The 21,568-nt window shown below is 39.4% G+C and overlaps 1 protein-coding gene across 8 annotated transcripts in view; it reads left to right on the top strand.

Moving 5' to 3' along the window:
- EOGT (EGF domain specific O-linked N-acetylglucosamine transferase) overlaps positions 1-21,568 on the top strand; it is a 33,273-nt gene that overhangs the window by 3,075 nt on the left and 8,630 nt on the right. For 7 of the 8 annotated variants that reach the window (XM_073230885.1, XM_073230884.1, XM_037019244.2 and 4 more), the window contains 11 exons: positions 557-780; positions 1,960-2,060; positions 2,658-2,766; positions 4,772-4,866; positions 5,216-5,320; positions 11,050-11,156; positions 14,196-14,299; positions 19,215-19,307; positions 19,664-19,735; positions 19,881-19,967; positions 20,490-20,558. In XM_073230885.1, the coding sequence (XP_073086986.1) occupies positions 571-780; positions 1,960-2,060; positions 2,658-2,766; positions 4,772-4,866; positions 5,216-5,320; positions 11,050-11,156; positions 14,196-14,299; positions 19,215-19,307; positions 19,664-19,735; positions 19,881-19,967; positions 20,490-20,558 (1,152 nt within the window). In that variant the 5' untranslated portion in view covers positions 557-570. The remainder of the gene's footprint in view (positions 1-556; positions 781-1,959; positions 2,061-2,657; positions 2,767-4,771; positions 4,867-5,215; positions 5,321-11,049; positions 11,157-14,195; positions 14,300-19,214; positions 19,308-19,663; positions 19,736-19,880; positions 19,968-20,489; positions 20,559-21,568) is intronic. The other variant, XM_037019247.2, reaches the window with a different exon arrangement.

Genomic DNA, 21,568 nt, shown 5'->3' with positions numbered 1-21,568 from the left:
ACCCACCACACTATGCTGTCTACTATATTAACCTTACTTTATGTCAGGCACCAGCAATCTGGGTCATGTCAAGGCCTTCCTCCCATTTTTGTAAATAAAGTTGTATTAGAGTACACTCACTCCCAGACTTGAGCATAGCCAATGGCTGCTTTCCTGACAGAGGCATTGTTAAGGAGTTGCCCCAGAGACTATCAATCCTGAAAAGCCAAAAATATTCACTATCTGACCCTTTACTGGAAAAGTTTGCTGGCCCCTGGTTTATTTGATTTGCAGGCCTTGTCATCTGAAGTTGTTTGTTTATTGTATTTGTTTTTTATGTCTCTTGCACCAGGTTAAAATCTCCACGAGAGCAGGGCTCTCTCTTGGTTTGTACACCCCTGTATACCTAGCTCCTGACACATTGCCTGACACATAACAGGTGCATGAAAAATATTTGTTGAGTAAAGGAACGTTACACAGTCATGCAGCAAAGTTCGTTGTAATTATGCATAGCCTTTGACCCCTTCGACTTTTAAAGGCTATGTCTTAACAAAGATGTTTTCAACTTGATCTCCAGCTTTAAAGGTTGCTATGTTAATGCTGCTTGTCTTTGGAGTATTGCTTCCCGACATCCCCCTGAGCAGCCAGGATGAGGCTCCCCCAGAGGCTGGTGGAGTTGCAGGAGGACCTCTGTTTAACTACGCCAGCATCCGCCTGCCGGAAGAGCATGTGCCCTTCTTTTTCCACAATAATAGGCACATTGCCAGGGTCTGTGAGAAAGACTCACAGTGTCCTTATAAGGTAGGTGTTATTTCTTCTCCTCTATTTTGAAAAGGATGCTGTTGAGGCTGGTTTACTAGGTCTGCTTTATAACCTGAACCTGAAGGTAGAATTCCATCTTTTGGTTGTAGCTGTCAGTTAGGCATTGTTTGTTTTTCATCTAATGCTTCTGAATGACTGAGCTTTGCTTGAAATTGTAGCCCACCAACAAGAGTGAGATTTAAAATCTAAATCACTAGTAAAATAAATAGGCAGCCAGTACTATTTGTATACTCTATAAATGAAGTAAATTAGATTTTATGCAGAAAAGACTATCTAGCTAAAAGCAATTAGAAGAATTTCACACCTCTTCTTTCTTGAACTACACTTAGGAGGGTCTCTTAGCATTTAATTCTGGTAGTAAACACCTCCACCCACCCCCACCCCACCCCCCACCCTGTCTCCACAAAATTGGGACTGTTATTGTGGCCTGCCTTCTGTTTTACAGTTGTTGGAAAGGCCTCAGATTGAAGCCCATTAAAGATGTCTTACAAGGCCTCAGAGATCAAAGCTGGGCATTGTGAGACATTTCCTTTCCCAGGGAGCTGGCCCAGGGCACAGAAGGAGAAGCAGACCTGGGAATCAGACCAGCATTGCCCTGGGGCCTTGCAGAAGTGTGTTCTAAGTCCCCTGGCCAACAACAGCTGCTGTGTGTCCCCCCCCCCCCACCCCCATGGGCTGCAGAACTGTCTTTTCTTATGGGGTTTCTGGTGACCTTGATTAAGGAGTTAACATTGCTGATCAATTCCATTGACTGTGTGATTCTTTCAGTGATAGAAGTCCCAATTTATATGACTCTTTAGGGACTGATTTTATAATTGGTTTGCTCAATGAGAGAGGCAGTTTCATTGAGTTCCTTCAAGAAATTCCAGTTCAAATGGTCTTTGGTAGTCTAGGTAAAGCCTAGACTTTCAGCTGGGGGACATACATGGTGGTGGTGGGGTGGTGGTGATTAAGGATAATCTTAATTATCTTGTTAAGAACTGTGAGAATGCTAGTCTTACTATTTACTCTAGTTATTTTTATTATATGAATACATATTGTAAGACATAAAAGTGAAAGTTCTGTAAAGATTTGTCTTCTTCATGAAAAAATCTAAGAGTCCTCTCTAAATCTCAGAAAAACAGAGACCAGTCTAAATGTACATGTTTTATGTTCTAGAAACACTTGGAAAATCTGAAGTACTGCTGGGGTTATGAGAAATCCTGCAAGCCGGAGTTCAGGTTTGGTTACCCTATTTGCACCTTCGTTGACGTGGGATGGTAAGTTTCTAGATGGGAGACTTTAAATCATCTTTCTCTATAATGTGTACCGGTGCCCCAATTCCCAGGTAGACTTTTGGGTTTAGATAGTAATTCCTGTAGATATTAATTTGATGACACAATCATGAATTCAACTTTACTAACTCCCCCAACCACTGAATATCCATGTCCTCTGCCAGAGGCAGAAAACAGTATGGATCACAGAAAATATTTTCCCTCAGCAAACACTATGAAAATAAATGGATGGTGTCCTCTTGATTCTGGAAGGGGAAGTTAAGTATAATTAGTATTTTCAATACATGCAAGGTTAATGGAGTAGGGAAAATAGAGTAATTAACTGTTCATTGCCTTCAATTCCTGATGACCCTAATTTCATACGTTTCTGTTGTATGTATTTTTATTATAAGGGATTAAGTCTGTAAGTAACTTACATATTTTGGTAACTTCATGTAGCAAGGGATAGTTTTAGGAAAATTAAGAGAGTTTATTTAAAAAAGTTAATGATACACTTCTAGCAATTTAACCTTTAGGAAGAAAATTCAAAGTTCAGAGAAAATGAAATGAAAAATATCATGAAATCCCTTTGTTTGCGAATAGGACAGACACCCTTGAATCAGCTCAAGACATATTCTGGAAACAAGCTGACTTTGGGTATGCTGGAGACCGGCTGGAAGAACTGCATGTGCTCTGCCAGCCTATGGATACAGTAGGTGTTTAGCCCCTTAATAACTGAGCATGTTTATTTTAAAATGCTTATAGAATTTAGATCATAATATAAAAACAAGATAGATGGCCCTATGAAAGGAATCCCTTACTCTCACATATTTACTTAGTCTTGTATTTAAGTTCCCCAAACAAGATCTTCTATTTAATTTGGAAGCCATGTCCTCATTTTCATACATGTATCAGACTGTCATGTTTTGAGGCAGTTAAAATATTGCTAGGTTTATGATTCTCCTCCCCAACATATGCTAAAGAAAATAAATTGATAAATTTCATCTTTGCAAATCCTGTCAAAAGTAGTTTGTGACAGATAATACACCCCCACCATGCTGCTTTATGTTTGCTGAGGACTTTATAGTTTGCAAAAAGCCTTGCTATATGTTAGCTAGTTTGACTCTCACAAGCATTATTGCAGATAGGAAAGGCAGGCATCACTGAAGCCATTTGACCAGAGAGGAAAATAGCATCCTCAGAGAAGCTAAGCAACTTCTCTTAAGACCACACAGCTGCTATGTAGAATTGAACATCAAAAATTAAAATGCATACCTTTTTCTCTTTGCTTTCATCTGTACCACATTGTACTCTCTGGGTAAGACAGACACTTTGCCAAGAAGCAGTTTTGGGGTTGTCAGTAGAAGAGCAGGCTCCACACCTCAGAGTTGAAATCTTAATTCCTGGACAGGGGACCCAACCTTTGTGCATTTTGGTTTCTTCTGCTTTCAGACTATGCTTGTTTCATTGCTTGTAAGGATGAAATGAGATTCTACATATAAAAATGCTCACTGCAAGGCCTGGCTCCCAGCAAAGGGCTTAGTGTTAGTTTTTAAAGGTCTGTGGAGTTATAAGCACTTAAGATTCTGGTTTATTATCTCCCAGTGTTTTTGAGCCTTGGCTGAGTCTGTGACCTGTCAGGAATCACCATTATCCCAGGAAGTCTAGAAAATGACAAAAAAATTTTTCTTTTTACTCAGTTGCATTTTAAAAACTGAGTATATGTTCTCTAGCACTTCGGGAGGATGTCACATACTAGAATTTAAAGCAATTCGAGCAAAGAGGATAGAGCCGGGAGGGGGTGTGATACAACATTCACTGGCCCTGCTGCATGGCGCACACGTGGGCCAGAGTAGCTGTTCACATGGCAAGTGTGAAGGAAGAACCACAGCCCCACCTGGCACACCTCTTCCAAGCAGTTTTGTAGAATGCTTTCCTGGCCAAGGTCTACCTTGATATGTTTTGTGCTCACAGTATGATCCGTTATCAGCTATGGATTCTAAGACACCATCTGAGTCAAGATTAAGGTCTTGTGTTCATGGGGAGTTATGGGAGAAACAACCAAAGGCCATTTGAGTCTATAAATAAAATGGAATGCAGGTAAAAGTTTTTGGAACTTTGCCTCTTTTGCACAAATCAGGTTGGGAGAAATAGAAATAGGCTCTGATAGCTGACTCTTAAACTCCTCTATTTCAGTGGTTAAAAATACACTGCCTCATGTTGCTGTCGAGACAGGCACTCTCACAATTTGTAGGGCTTGCTGAAAGTACCTCTTATTAAAACTGGCAAACTGCCCTTTCCACCTTGCATTTTAAAATCTCTCGACCTTCTTTCGTGTGGCTCATCTTTGAAAAATGGGCTTTTCACATAGCTGTGGGATAGTGAGAGCTCTGAGTGCTTTTTTTTTTTTTTAAGAGGACTGAAATGAACCACATGTGCAGCCCTTGGCTTTAAAATTTGAGGTTGCTATAAAAAGAATATTTGGGAGGTCTTCATAGTAACCTAAAAATCAATATGACAACACTGTGCTTGGCCAGAGTCTGCTGGGGAGGGGAAAAAAATCCTTAAACAGAAGCAATCTTTGAGAAGCTTCCACATCACACTGTGGGGTGTGAACCTGAAGGTGTGCATTGCCAATGTGTCTAGCAAGCCTGGGTATGTTCTCAAAATATTAATAGTAGGTATTATTATTTTTCTTTTTATTTTACCTGTTTCAGAATGACTCAAGTCTGGTTTGTTCCCGTTATCTCCAGTATTGCCGAGCAGCCAATCTTTATCTTGATTTAAGAAACATCAAGAGAAACCACGACAGGTACTTAAGTGGCTGATGTTAAAATTTAATGGAAATTCTGCACTATTTTCTGGGTCAGGGCTAGGCCTTGGATTTGATTGATAGTAATATGGCAATGAGGTTGAGAGTGGGTGGGGGATGGAAGACCCAGACTAGCCACAAGTTGGTCATTGGGAAGCTAGATGATGGGTCTTTTGGGCTTCTCTACCATTCAGCTACTTTTGTATATATTTGAAATACTGTATTATAAAGAATTAAATGCCAATGAAAAACTGATCTGGGAAATTGGTAAACTACCTTGATTACATCCCATGTGCTTGAGTCATGATACAATTTTTCAAACTCAGCTTAATTTTTTGTCATCCACCAGATTTAAGGAAGATTTTTTGCAGAGTGGTGAAATTGGAGGACATTGTAAACTTGACATTCGTACATTGATGTCTGAAGGTCAGCGCAAAAGTCCTCTGCAGTCTTGGTAAGGTTTAAAAAACAACCTGACCATGTTTTAAAAATATTTACCTTTATTCCTGGCATGTGCAGATTTTGGTAGGGTTTTTCAATGACTTAATTCATTTGTCAATAATTCGGCAGGAGTTCTGGGGAGCAATGGCTACAGAACCGGTCAGTTGTATCTGAATTATATGTGTTTACAATAAATTAGGAAGTATAATATTGTGCTTAGTGTTTGCTAATGAAAGAAAAAAATCAGTTCAAAAATTACTTTTACTAACTCCTCATAATCACCATGTTTTGGGGGAACATATTTTTTAAAAGAAATACACACTTATTGAAGTACATAACAAGAATATAGAGAAGTATACAGTTTGGATCATGAAAAAATGAGCCTGCCTGTGTGACTCATGCCCAGGTCCGACACAGCCCATTATCCACACCCATAATGCTGACTTTCAACACCATTGAGGAGCTTTTTGAACTTTATTTAAATTGGGGAATGCACTTTGATCTAAAACATTTTTAATATTAAACCAGTTTTATGGTTATGAAGAAATTTTCCATCGCTAGAAATTAAGGGATTAGGGTACTTTAAAAAACTATATCTAAAAATAATCTTGGACTCACAGAAATTTAAAAATAGCTTTAAAATTTGGAGTCCCATGCTACCCTTACCCCAGGGTCCTCTAGCGATGACATCTTACAAAACTGTAGTACAATGATCAAAACCAGGAAAGTGGTATTGGTACTATAAACACATTTGAATCTCACCAGGCTTACATGCACTCTTTCTTTTTTTTAATGTAGATTCTATGAAATTATATCACGTATCTAGGTGCTTGTAACCATGACTACAGTCAGAATACAGATAAGTTCTGTCATCCCAAAGAAACTCTCATGCTACCCTTATAGGCTAAGCTGAAGTATCCAGTTCCAAAGTGTATGGTGGGTTTTTTAATACCACCAAGTAATTCTCTGACACCAGCTGGGTGTCCTGTCATTCAACTCAATTCTTTTTTGTTGTTGTTTTTTTAACTTTATTTTTTTTTATTAAAGTATAGTTGATATACAATATTTTATTAGTTTCAAGTATACAACACAGTAGTTCAACAGTTATAAACATTATTAAATTCTCACCCCAACTAGTGCAGTTACTATCTCTCAACATAAAAAAATTCTTTCAGCTTAATTCCATTGCTATCTATCCAGGGTTTCTGACTAATTGGCTACAGATTGAAGCTTCCAGCGATCTGCCCCTTAGATTTGGTTAATTCACTAGAGCAGCCCTCAAAACTTTTAGAAACATTTTACTTACTAGATTATCAGTTTTATAAAATGATATAACTGAGGAACAGCCAGATGGAAGAGATGCATAGGACTAGGTATGGAGAAAGGACACACCTTCCATGACGTCTCTAGGCACCCCACTCTCCCCAAATCACCATATGTTCCCCAACCCAGAAGCTCTCCAAACACCCTCCTTTTCAGTTTTATGGAGGCTTCATTACATAGGCATGATTAATTAGATCATTGGCCGTTGGCAACTGACTGAACCTCCAGCTCCTTTCCTCTTCCCAGAGGTTGGGGGGTGGGACTAAAAGTTCCAACCCTCTAATCACATGGTTGGTAAGCAGCCCCCATCCTTAGGGGTGGTCCAAAAGTTAACTTATTAATATAACTAAAGACACTTATGGCTCTCTTCACTTAGGAAATTCCAAGAGTTTTGGGAGCTCTGTGCCAGAAATGGGAATGAAAACCAAATATATATATATATATCTTATACATCACTATGTCACAAGTCACATAGGATACTCTTAGGTAATGTTAATATTAAAGTCACACATTCATGCCAAGCAAATCCTCAGGATAATAATCTTGCCATATGCACTTGAAAAAACAATTCAGATGAGTAAATTTGAATACCTAATTCATGCTTTATTCAACAATTCATGAATTGGGCAGCAATTCTATCTAGCAATAGAAAGGAACTCCCAGGAGAGTTTAATTTATAAATTAAGTACGATAAGAGATTACTAACAATAGTAAAGTAGAACAATTATAGCAATATACTGTAATAAAAGTTATGTGAATCTGGTCTCTCTCAAAATATCTTATTGTGCAGTACTCACCCTTCTAGTAATGGTGCGAGATGGTAAAAATGCCTGTGTGATGAAATGAAGTGAGGTGAATGACACAGACATTGTGACTGAGTGTTGGGCTATTACTGACCTTCTGACAATTTGTCAGAAGGAGGGTCCTCCACTTCCAGACCACAATTGACTGTGAGTAACTGAAAAGCAAAAACACAAAAAAGGGCATCTACTGTATACCTATACAAATAAAACATAAATATGACTTAATATTATTTCTTATTTGAAGATGCTTCTTATAAAATTTAACTTATCAAATAAGCCTAATCAGTTTGATACCTCTTTTTTTTATAAGGAGAGAACAGTTTTTCTGAGATGTTTCAAGGGTCCTCTGAAAAATCCCAGACTTAGTTCAAGGTCAAAAAGACTATTTAGAATTTGATTTTTGGGAATTTTGTCAAAAATATCAAAAGTTTTGAAAACCCTTGGTCAGATGAGATTATAAATCACTGTAAAACTTTTCTTAGTTATCTATTTAACTATAGAGACAATTAAAGACTCCACAGGTAAATACAGAAAGTTAAGTAGTGGTAGAAAATGAAAATAAAAAACGTTGGCAGTTTTAATAGAGAAGATTCAACTTTCTTAAATAATCAAAGACCAGATAATAAAAATAATATGAAGTATGAGAAATTATTTTGATAAACAAAAGCTTTGCTTTCTAGAAAGATTACTTTAAGATATAAAGAAAAACATTTTACAATTTCTTATCGAGCAGACCAGTAAGCCAAGAAAACTGGCCTTTTAACAGAAAATCAGATTTTAATTTCGCTTTAGTTTTTCTATAAAAGGAAGCAAGAAGTGGATGTCTATGTTCAGTAACTAATATTTCAGTATTTTATCTTGTGATCTGTAAATGATCTGGATATCCAGTAAATATAACTTATCATTTAACTTAGCAAACTTTGCGGTTTCAGGTTACCAAAAAGATTTGGGGTAACTATTATAGAAATTCACCTAAAGCTTTTTATTCTACTTACATCTGTGCTCTTCACTGTTTTCTAACAATTACATTTAGACCACACACAGAAAACTTTATGAGATGTTAGACAAAGTCAGCCATCATCCCAAACTCTTTTTCTTACTCACAAATTTTTGTGAGATAACATGAACCTCCTCAACCAGTAAACCAAGCTAGAATAGAAGTTGTATGTCTGCATTATATTTAAAGCTGTTAACTCTGAGGACATACCTGATGTAATCAACCCAAACTTAAATTAGCTTTTATTTGCCAAGGATTATCCCAGCTCACGTGAACCTGAAAACAGTTGGGTTAGTTTCTATTATACTTTTGAGAATTTTTATGAATATTTAATTCTTTTAAGTGCTTGATTTTCTTCAAGCCAATTAAATAGAGCTCTTTTACAAATTAATTTTGGCAGTACAATCAGAGGCAGAAAGTACCACACATCTATAGAGACACATATAAACATGCAGACGCTGAGACCTTCTGGACAAGTGATTCCCCATTAGCCCAAATTCCAAATCACTTTCCTTCTTTTGTGCTTCTTCTGATGCAGATTACCTCCCTAAAGTTTGTACTTTAACATTTACATATCCAAAGCACAGAGAAGAATGCAAGTTGAAAGCCTTTTATGATAAATAGGGGAGGTCTGGGGATTGGTTAAAAGCAATCAGAGAACTTCATACTGCATTTCTAGTCTCGCAAAAATTTGTAAGATAAAGACAGTTGCTTTCAGTTCCTTAAAGATTTGGTCTGCAACTTAAATGACATCATAGGTTGACCCACCCATAAATCCTTCAGGGTTTTAGAAGGTCTTTCTTTCTCTCTGGATACACAGCTTTATTTTAGCTTAGCAGAGATGGCCAAATATATATATTCATCAGGCTATGCAATTTGGCCAATTTCTGACCACAGATCTACCTTGTAGTTTCTAGCTAGGATAAATAGTAAATATTTCTGGGAGTATTCAACAGCTGGACTCAAGAGGGCTCCCCAAAGATATTTTATTCTCCTCTTTCTCTGCTGGGTACCATGGACAGATCCAGGCAGCCATTCTCACCCTTATCTCGCTTTTTCTGCTAGTTTTTCCAGGATCCCATCTGCGGTTCTGAATTTACCAGGATTTGGCAACTTTTTTCTTTTATTTTGATGTTTAAATTTTAGTTTTCCTTGGATGTTTAAGAAACTAACATGGCAGTTTACTGGAAAACCTCTTAGCGTCCCGCCAGCCCTGGGAGGTAGGTGGGGTGGGAAGGTTGGGGAGGGTGTCTGTAAGGCCGGCCATTAACTCGGTGCACTTTTGTATATGGTCATGGAATCTTTGTCGAGTGGAAAAGCAACTGAGGCAGAGGATTCCTAGAATGAGTACTGAAGTAAAGGACGCTAGAGGGAAGCAGTAAGAGTCGCGTCAGTCTTAGAGCCTTTTGTTTTTAGGTTTATCTCTTCCACGTTTGATTTTCCATTAGCCTTTTACCACATTGAAATCTTTCAGTGAAGCTGTTTTGGAATTCTGAAGCCGTTTGGAGGCTCCTGCGTACTAGTTAAAGTAGGTACATTATTATGTTTGATTTGGAAGCCTTGCTTTTAAGCAGCCTCCTTAATTGATCTTCTCTAATTGAAACAGTCCTCATATTGGTCTTTGTGAGTCTAGGTGGTAACTCCTCTGAGTTCTGGCAGCAATTTGGTAGAGCCCTAGCCACAAATGGGGTATAACCTGCATTTCTGTCTGGACATGTTCTGGGCCCTCCAACCTGCTGGTTAGGAAACCAAGTTCTTAGGACACAAAAATGCTTAGTAACGTTTTGCCATTTTTGTAGATATTTGTAGCTTCTAGGACTGTTCTTAGGCAAGAAGAACAAGCAGGAGTGCCAGAAAGTGGTACTCTTAATTCTAGATTTTAAGGATCCCATATTTATTATTTATTTATTTATTAGTCAATTCATTTGTTTGCTTATTTGTTTATTTTTAGCTAAGAGTTGGGGTCTGGCAGAGCCAAACTAATGCCTAGAAGGGTTGTGCTGCTCGCTGAAGGTTGTGTGGTGTTTTTTCAGTATTGTGTTGCATGGAAATTTTCTTGAGGTAGGCAGGTGGCCTACTGTTGTCTAACCCACTCCTTGACCAACTTATCCTAAGACAGGAGTCTTGGGGCTATAGCTCCTAAATGCTTTGATCCATGCCCATTAATTTTTGTGTTTTTTTCTTCTGAGATTGCCATTAGCAATTAGCCTTTACTAAGCAAATTTATTTCATCTAAGACCTTGCACTAAACCCACATCAGCTTAAATCAGACCAAGTCCGGTGTTTCACTGGGACCCAGTCCAGTTCTGCCTGGTAACCACCTAAGGTTCCTAGTGTAGATTCCAGGGGTTGGAAAAAGATTGGGTCTGCAGAGCCCAACTAATGAGGACTGTGGGCTGAGGCTCCACCTGGATGCAGAGCTGTGGACTGCCACCAACAGTTGTGTACATGTTGTGTGACATTATATAAATGCTAGTAAGTTTTGAGAAGTTCCACGGATTCTCCTAAGTGCACAGGCTAGACATAAAATCTCTCTCATGAACAGATCGTCAGTTACAGTGTTGCGGTAGGGAGTTTAGAAGGATCATTTTGAAAGCATCTTCCGATTCATAATTCCAGGTTTGCTGAGCTACAGAGCTATACTCAGCTCAACTTCAGACCAATAGAAGATGCTCAGTGTGACATTGTCATTGAAAAACCAACCTACTTCATGAAATTGGATGCAGGTGAGAAGTTAATTTGTTATTTATTTGTTGGTTAGTGAGGCTTTGTTCCTTTCTTGATGTATGTATGTAGTGATTTCCCCAGAGTTTTGGGGAAGTAGTATGACATTGAATTGTAGATTTGCTTTCTGCTTTCTTTGAAGAAGTGAACTAGTTTGAACTTTCCATTATGTAATACCTTTGGCATTTTAGAAGAAACCTGCATATTAGTATCAAATGTCTCAATCAATATTAAAAGCTGAGAGAAGGGATATATATATATATATACACATTTTATAGCTAAATTTACCCCCTCTAGTTTCTCTAATGACTTGATTTAGATTTGCATCTTAAATTCCTTAAAAATAAAAGCCATGTGTATACTGTGAGTGGGAAAGGAATGCCCACAAGCTCTTGCGGCGGACTTTCTGATACCATTTCCATGACTGAAGTGAACTTAACATACCTCTGGAAGTTAGCAGTGTGGTGTGTTCTTGGAAAAAAAGTGAAAGTCGTCAACTGAGAGCAGAGGCAGAGCTAAAATAAAATAGCAGCATTTACTTGGGGTCTCAGAATCACAGCTTGAGGAACACAGATTTGGGCACCAACCCAAGGAGCATCCTTCCAGAGAACAACTGTGTCAAGGGCATTTAAAGACCAAAGACAATGTTTGTTTGTGTCTTTTACAAAGAATTTTTGATAGGCTTTGTGGCAGAAAACTAGTCTTAACTGAATGTTTGGCTGCTCAGGCTGTCACTAAGCAAAGCCTCTTAGTAGAGCAAGTTGCTGGTGTTCAGGCTGAGTCTTTGGTACCTAGTCCTTGGGATGATATTCGCCCAGTTCAAAAGTTCATGCTTCCACTGGCGAGGATGTTCCTAAGGCATCTCCTTAATGGCTTTCTGGCTCTATGTTAAAACCCCTTGATATCAGTGACCCTATTTCATTTCACTCTTCCTAAAATCAAATAATTTTCCCACTTAATGCCTATAGCTTCTAACTCTCAATTTGCAAGCACGGCTTTAACTTTATGAACTAGTTGCCCTGCAGAGGAGAAACATGAATCGTGCTGCCTTCTCTCTTTCATTATAAGGTTACCATGCCACGCGGTTTCAAAATTCATGAGAGGCTGGCTTATGCTGAAATAGAGCCCTCTGCCACGAATATTTCAGAATTACTGTAATTTATTGATCATATTTTAATGTGCTCTGCCTTCAGAAGTCATAATTCTTACATTACACAGTAATAGGTTCTGAAATGAGACAAGTTTAGGTTTTTGAAATAGGAGCAAGTAAAAGTGCTGTGTCCAAGGTCCTGACTCATTTTTAAAATATGCAAATTAAAAGGGGCCAAGAAAACACTGATCTGTCTGTAAAAGAGTTGGATTTTGTGAACTGTTAAATTTATGTGGATAATTACACAATAAAGTATGTAAAGTAGGAATGCAGGGCTTACATAGACATGTGCCGTTTCTTTCCTATATTCATAACTCTACTTTTTTCTTCTAACTTATGCTGTCATCCAGTTTTTCTTTGCATATTATTCTACAGAAAAGACTCATTAGGGGGCATATTTCTTGAGGAAGGAACTTGCATTTTCTCCCTCATTTATAAATTCTTGTAGCACCAAGCTCTATTTTGTGCATGCTGCAATCTTTGATAAGTGTCATGAACTTGCTGACTGGCACAGGAGAGAGCTAATGTGTGCTGTGTGCTAGCTAGCCTGGGGAAAGGAGGTGTGTTGTATAACAGAATTTTCTTTTTCATGTTAATTTGAAAGTTTGCTCTTTGCCAAGATTTTTCTGAGTGAAAAAAGGAATCCCTCCAACATTCATCTGAAATAACCAGTCTAAAATGAGCTGAGGCTTTTTATTTTTCCTTTCTGCTGTATTGAGATATAATTGACACACAGCACTGTAGACATTTAGGGTGTACAGCACAATGACTTGACTTACATAAACAGTAATTTTCATCTCCTATGTTCTGGCACACAACGTTATTATTCACTGTGGGAATAAAGTCAGAATATTTTATGATTTCTGCTTTTGAGAGTCACTGTTAATCTTTTAACCAGCATTTTCCCTCCTTTGAAGTGCATGTCTTAAATGTCAGTTCTTGGAATCTCATCTGGTTTAGATTTGCATGTTTCCAAGTTGAGTATTGGGTCCTGGATATCTAAGCCGAGCGAGCGTGTGTTTGGTTTCTTTTTAATGACAGCTCATGAACTTAGAAATAGTGGTGCAGGCCTCCCTTCCGCTCCATCCGGCCCAGCAGGATCCAGATAGTCTTCATTAAGGTTTCAGTATGTGCCGGGCACAGGGCTGGGTACTTAAAGGTATATTATCTTTGGATTTCTCTTAACAAAGCTGGCACTTAAGTATAGTGATTTCCTATTTCTAGTAGAGAAGCTAGAGCTTTAGCTTAGGGTCTTCACAAGCATCTCTGGGAACTTGTGAGTGGCTGAGCTGAGAGTCAGCCTGATTCTTCTGACTCCAAAGTTTGTGCTTTTTCAATTAGAACATGAGATGTTCAGCTCTATTAAGTGATGCGTGGTTAATGTTTTCCTAACAAGCAATGCTGTAAGTAGTGATCAAGTAGGAAAAAAAGAGACAGGAATGAAAATTACCCAAATTAACCATTGCTATTGTCATCATCATGTCCATGATAAGTAGGTGTTGCTTAATTGATTTAAAAAAATAAATAACTGGTAAGAAATAACAATTAGTCTTCATGGTCCTACAGTTCTATCCCATTTTGAGCTAAATAGGCTTGTTATTATAATTTTTTTTTTCTGGGAACTTGCTCACTTGTTACTTGGTTTGGTATATGTGGGAAATTGCATCCCCAATTTGTAAATAATGTTAAAGAATTTTTAAACCCTATCAATCTGTGAATTGAAGACTACCTGAGGTAGAGTTTTCATGTTTGGAAAACTCATTTTTTCCCCCCATATATTTCAGCTAAAAGTCCATCACACTATAGAAACATGGGGTAGAGCAGAATAAAAATTGTTTAATCATTTGTTCCTCAGGGCTAATTAACATGTATTTCTCTTTTCTCTTGCTAGGTGTTAACCTGTATCACCACTTCTGTGACTTTATCAATCTTTATATTACTCAGCACGTTAATAATTCATTCAGTACAGATGTGTACATAGTGATGTGGGACACTGTAAGTAAGAATATGCTCTCTGCTTCTTTATTCTTTTTCTTGCTCAATACATGTGTGACTCTCATGTGACATGACATTTCTAAGATACAATAAATATTCACACACGTACACACATCCATACATATGCAGATGGGTGTGAATGCATGTGTGTGCATTTATAGGGACGTATGCATGTGGACAGATACATGTCTATGTGTATACCTTGGTTCTTTGAATTGTACAATGAATGAGTGGAAGATTTTTTCTCCCTCTGGGCAGGTGCTCAGTGTTCCTCTGAGACAGACGTGAAAACTGTCATTTGCTTTTCCTCCACGACCCATGTCGGGAGAACTTGCCTCTGTTTGGAGTTTGCCCACTTGTAATTACCGTCTGCCTTTGCTCAATTGCAGCTTCCCTCAGCTCTTGCTTCGTGCCACATTGTGCTGTGTGTGTGAGCTTACCACGCAGGGAGAATCTTAGATGTGCACATAAATGTGTATGTTGACTTATACCTGCTATTTGCTTACTTGTTTTTAGTGCAATCTATTTTTCCTTCTCTTTCTTTGCCCCCCCTTTTCCCTGCTGCTTCCTATATTTGGCTCCTCCACCTGCCAAGGCAACCCAAACGTTTCCCTTGTGCACTCCACTGCAAAACAGGGTGTTTGTAGCATCTACCTCAGGGCCATTTTGCAACTGAACCATACCGTGTGAACAGTCACAATGCCTGGTGTATATAGCACATGCACTCTGAATGCGAACTGTGACAATGACAGCAATAAGAGCACAAGTGGGTTATGGTGTACATGAGAGACTGCCTGCACTGGGAAGCCGGAGCACCCACTAAGAGGTCATCTAAGGTTCAGCTAAACATTCCAACTCACGAGATGCTTATAGGCATCCTTCCTGGCATGGATGCGCTCAGAACAATATTTCAAGAGACCATCGGCTTGCTGGCAGTGACAGTCCTTCCAGCAGCCTGCAGGGCACAGCTCTGGTGCAAGGACATGGGACCACGTGAGGCAGGCACAAGGGGTCCGGCATCTCCTGGAACAACTACACTGGCAAAGCCCCAGCATCCTCACAAAAGACACAGCCAGTTACAAGTCTCACCGTACTCCTTCCCAGTCCAGAAGCAGTTTACCTATCAAGGGTCTTTTTAAATCATTAGCAGTGTTACCTGGCAACATAGTTGACACATGCCGTCTTCATTCCCAGAGCGCAGAGCGAGACAGTTAACGTAAGGTCAGGTCCTCGTGCAGAAGGGGAAATGGTTTTGCTAACGCCTTTTCCACGGATATGAGGCTCATGGTAGAGTTTTCACTGCATTGCGAAAGGTTTTCATTACTGCTGCTCCCTAATTTGATCTGAAGCCTGATGACAGTTGGTTCTATGATTCCTGGCACGTTCATGCTCTCTTTGGGTTTCCTTCTCTGCGTCTGTTTACATCTCCCTCCGTGTTCCAGTTTTGCTGCCGCCACTGTTTTCATTTCCTGAAAATGTCTCTGTGAGCAGATGGGACAACAGTCGTCTTCTTTTTGTCTGAGTGCTTCTAGACCAGGATCACCAGCTATCAGAAGCCCTGAGTGATGGATTTAGGGTGGGGTTTTATTTTAATTACACCTGGTTATCTCATTTAATGCTCATACCCCTCGTGGACGAGAGTTTTTATTAGCCTATTTTAGAGGAGGCAGCTGAGGTTTTGCATGGCAGGTGGGTGTTCTAAGGTTACAGCAAGGGGTGGAGTCAAGGACAAGTCCTGTGCCCTGAATCCACATTGCCTTCTTGCCTCTCTGTGGTTCCCTTCAGAACTGTGAAGTTGAAGGAAAGGCTTCCATACACTTTCCAGAAGCTTCCTCATATCTGGTTGCATGCATTTCCATGTTGCTCTAGTAGACTACATTACATCGAGTCAACTTCTGCAAGCCTCCCTTCTCTGCTGGTGGGATGGCATGCACAGGCTGCACAGGTTAGCCGGGCCTGTGACGTGTGGGCAGTCTGAGCTCAGCTGCACGTTCAGGCAGGATGGGTTTCGCTGAGCAGCTTGGCTGCCCTGATGTTACTTCCCTTCTTTGCTACTCTCTGTGTGTCCTTACCAACCTGCTTTTTGGGTCAGCAAGGCCTCTGCTGCTTGCTCAGTCGGGTTCTCAGGACAGGCCGGTCTGCCGTTGCTCCAGAACGGGGGCCCACAGGATGCTCTAGTTTGGGGGTACTGTGAGGGTTTCTTGTGGCCACCCGTGTACCTCTTTTGCTAGAAAGGCCTTGAGTGAAGCATACATCCAGGCTGACGGTGATGCAAACCCCCCACAGTGAACTGCCCTGACGGCCTCGGCCAAGAGAGTGCCCAGGGGAAGAGCAGGGGCCGCATGCAGTCCAGATCTCAGTGGCCCTCTACGAAGGGGCCCCATGAAGAAGCCAGAGGGGCCGTCCTTCGTGCTCACAGAAAGCTCCGCAGTCTGGGCACCCTTCAGGCACGTGGCTCCCCAGTGGGATGGGCAAGGCCACCAGCCTCCAGACCTGTGCGGAGGGACGCTCCTGTGCTTTTACTAAGCAGAATGAAAGAAAGGGGACTTACTACAGGCCTTCCATGTTTTCCACATACTGAGAAGTAGTATAGCTTTATTATTATTATTTTCAGTTATGCAAATAATGCCTGGCTGTAGTGGCTTCAAACAACGTAGAAGTCTGTAACATTGAAAACAACGTCTCTTGTTTTTAGAGACTAAAGGGGAGGGGAGTTGGGTGGCGTAGGCAGAATGGGTGAAGGGGATCGAGAGGTACAAACTTCCAATTATAAAATAAATAAGTCATTTATTTTATTTTAAAAAAATTGTCTCCTTAGTCTGCTTCTCTAATTCCATTTTTCTCAAAGGTGACTACAGTTTACATGTGTGAGAGTCCCTTGTAAGACTTTAATATTTAATCAAATTTATATATGGGTTTGTATAAGGATATATATATATATATATATATCCTTTATAAATAGGATATTTATAAATAGGATATATGGGTTTATATAAGGATATACATATATATATCCTTTATATATCCTTTATAAAATAAAATTTGAATAAGGGTATATTTATAGAAAATATGCTGTCTGATATTGCTAACTTATTATTCTATAGTGGACATTTGCCCCAAGCCAATATATTTAGAGTTACCGTTTTTTAAGTGGTTACATGCTATTCATTTAATGGATGTTCCATTAGTCCATCTGTGCCTCACTGCACATATTTACGTCCTGCCCCAAGACCCTAATCACACTAGGTTGTTTCCAGTTCTCTGCTATTTACCGAAATGCTGCAGTGAATAGCCTTTCTATCTGCATGTCTTAACATGCTCCTTCTAGCATTTCTGAAGGGCAGACCCCTGTAAGTAGGATTTCTGAGTCATAGCTAATGTGCATGTTTTTTTCTTCCTCCATCCCCTATGTGCCTATTTAAATTTAAAACATACACAGGAGGGAATTTTAAGTCATCTTTAAGAATATCCAAATATTCCTCAACATGAGACTAGAAAGAAGTCCCTCTGTCCCTGTGGCAGATAATTTGAAGTTGAAGGATGTGGAAAAGAAGCTTCTAGAGGTGGTTACTGCATAATACACGATTTCCCCTGAAGGGATCAGTCAGGATTACTATATTTTATTATTACATTCTCCTTTTAAAGGTATTTTATTTTACCTGAGGTAGTTTATCTCAAGAAACTGTCTAGAATCTCTTCTTTTAATTGCCCTTTATTTATTATTGAGCCAAGACACAGACATTTCATTTTTGATAGTGTGCAGAAGGGCCTTTGTTCGAACGGAATTGGAGAAACATTGAAGGAAAGAATTTTTGTTTTTATCACCACATCTCACAGTTCTCAATCATTCTGAAAAATTTCAAAATCTGAGAAAAGAATGCTATAAAGATAAGAAATGAAGGTAACGAACATAATGTAAAACCAACTGTAGACTTGAATGTAATCCTAGAATACATATTTCTGATTTCTTTTGGCTGAATTTTTCAGTCTAAGTTATACCATTTTAAAATAAACCAATCTCCTTCCTTTTGCTGATGGAGCACATACTTTCTACTTTTCAAAAGCAAAATGCATTTGGTAAATGTACTAGAAAGAACCCATTCCCGCTGAGAGGCGACTGCCGTATGGACGTTACAAGCATGGAGTCTGGAACCAAACGAGGTGGATTTAATCCCAGCTCTGCAAATGCGCCAACGCTACAATTTAGGCAAATTACTTAAATTTGTGTCTCAGTTTCCCTGTCTGTAAAATGGGAGTAATGACATTATCAAGTTCATAAGTTTGTAGGGTAGTTTAATGTGTTAATTTCAAGTGCTTAGAGCAGTATCTGAGTTTCAGGAAGTATGCAAGATGCTACTCTTATTATTAAGTATTATTACTCTTATTATTTATGTTACTGGGGTGTTATCACATGCTGCTTATTAGTCAATGGGAGATCATCTCCTAGAACAACATTCATTATATTTTTAATGTTTAAACTGTCAAGGCATTTTCTTGCTCTGAAATTTCTTTCCAAAAGCATATTCCTTTGGCCCCGATGTTTTTTGCTCACGGTGCATATCAGAGTGTGTACAAATGGCGGTGTATGCATGAGTGGTATATCTGTAATTTGGACAGAAAATTCACTGGAAAAAACCCTACAGCAATCATGATATCATAAAATAATCAGGTGGAAAAACAAAATGCTTTTAACAAGCTAAGATTGCAAGTGTGATGATTAGTTCTGATGATATTGCATCAAGTTAGCTGTTTGCTTGGGCCCAAGATGAAAATCCATTTTTTCTCACATGGATTTTATCAGCTTGCTTAGGATCATTAGTTATTCACACTAACAGGTTAATTCAGGTATTTTATTGCATTTTTAGAAAGCCATGTGTATTTTATTGCCCTAACTAAATTTGTTTCCATTTTTCAGAGCTCCTATGGATATGGCGACCTGTTCTCTGACACGTGGAGAGCATTTACTGACTATGATGTTATACATTTGAAAACTTACGATTCCAAAAGGGTACTGGGAACTTTACTGAAATGTCTGTAAATACCTGTCACTGTAGATAACTCACTCATCAAATAAATATTTAATATGTATTTTTAGTAGCTATTACCATTGATCTGACATTCTGGTTTCTCTTTTTATAACCAGAATCCTTACTGTAATTGAATGTGTAACATTAAAAAAAAAATGTTTTCCCTTAGCTTTTCCAAAAAACATGAATTCCACTTGAGTGAAATAGTTTGCTCTTCAAAATATTTTAACGCAAAATAGAGATGAACTCAAATTTATTTTCTGTAATTACAAGTTCTCTCTGGGTGTGATGAGTGCCAAGTATATTCTCTCACCTTATAAAATATCTTCATTCATAGGTATGTTTTAAAGAGGCCATTTTCTCATTACTTCCTCGGATGAGATACGGGCTGTTTTATAATACCCCCCTGGTAAGAATGGTATTGTTGTTAACATTCATATTTATAGGTTTTATCTTGGTTGATTTTAAGATAACATTTATATATAACTTGAGAACATCTTAAATAGTAACACAGAAAGTATGCATTATAATATGAACTCTTGTTTTTATTTCAGATATCTGGCTGCCAAAATACTGGATTGTTCAGGGCATTTTCCCAGCATGTCCTGCACAGACTGAACATCACACAGGAGGGACCCCAGGTGAGGAATGCATTATGGGTTCTGAGGTGGGCTTGACTTCTCACCCTGAATAAAAATCAATGGCACCATTAACAGAAAAAGAAATAGTCAGACGGCAGTGCTTTCCATGTTAATGATTTCTGAGCTAGAGTGATCCGAACTCAGATGTCAGCAACCTATGAAAGATAAAAAATGGAGAATGGGAGAAGTACTTCTTTTTCTCCTTTCCCTTTCCCCTTTCTTTTGCCATAAATCTCCTTTCTCCTTCAGATCCCCACTGCATCCAAGATACCCCTGCCACAAAATCCACCCACCTAACCAAGCAGAAGTGTAACAAATAGATTTTGTGTTCCATGGCTAATATGGATGCATTTTTATTCCCTGAAAGGACTGTGAAGGAATCAGGCTCAAAAAACAAAAACAAAAACACAGTAGTTCCCTAAGTGTATCCTTACGGAGCTTCATCTCTGTGCAAATCACATTTTAAGTTCAGGTGTTCATTCACCTGTCCAGGCATACACAGCATTCTCCTTTGGATTACAGGATGGAAAAATTCGAGTCACCATTCTTGCACGGAGCACAGAATACCGGAAAATACTAAACCAAAATGAGGTTCGTTTGGGTATGCATTTTTAATATCATCATATTAATGATTAATGTGCTTTGTTTTCTCTCATTGCATTAAATAGTTTGATTTGAAATGATTAGCTTTTAGAATAGTTTGATGGCTACACCCCATCCCATTGTTGGATTTCTGCTGGAAGTCACCAAAATTGCCCACACCAGCTTTGCCTCACTTGTACATATTCATCTTCACCCACTCAGACTGGATACAGAGGCAGAAACGATCTCTGAGTCCTGCCTTTACTGCCATCGATTGCCAAACATTCTGCCTCCGGACAAACAGGCAGCAAAAAATGTGAGAGTGTCTTTTGGGAGACGGTCGATGGAGTGTGGCGATCGTGTGGCATCCGGAGGCAGATTAGGCTGGAAGCGTTCCCTTCCTTTGCATGACTGTGTGTCTCAGAAATTGTTCGCCTCTTAGGTTTCCCTAGTTCACTTAGACAACATCACCTCCTAAGTTATATCTGACCTCAGTGAGATGACCATGCATGGCTCCTGCCTACAAGGGCGTGGCTGGAAGATGTCCTCACAGTAGTAAGATCTATTCCACACACATGTATTGAGCACTTGCTATATGCTGAGCCATGTTTGAGGCTCTGGAGCTACAGCAGAGAACAAGACGGGTAAGGTCCCTGTCCTCATGGAGCTTACACTCTCGAGTGGAGACAGAGCAAGGCAAGAAAGAAGCAAACAAGCCCGTCAGCACGGTGGTTTCAGGTAGTGAGTGTACAGAGGCAGGAAGACGGCGTGAGGTGGTGGAGGCGGGATGCAGAAGGAAGGGGAAGGTGGTCAGGCACCGCGTGCGAAGAGGATCGGAGGAGGAACCAGCCGAGGAGAGAGTGCCAGGCAGGAGCAAACATCCTCTGGCGTCCAGAGCTCTCCGTGCTTCAGAAGCAGAACCGTGTGGTCTAGTGCAGCCAGACAGGTGGATGATACCAGAAGAGATCAGAGAGGTCGGGCATGGTCCGGAGAGGCCAGCCTCGTGAGCACTGATGAGA

This window comes from Manis javanica, chromosome 3 (genome assembly GCF_040802235.1).
Source record: "Manis javanica isolate MJ-LG chromosome 3, MJ_LKY, whole genome shotgun sequence".
NCBI lineage: Eukaryota > Metazoa > Chordata > Mammalia > Pholidota > Manidae > Manis > Manis javanica.
The sequence above is the reverse complement of the archived record's forward strand: the minus strand, read 5'-3'. Positions and strand labels throughout refer to the sequence as shown.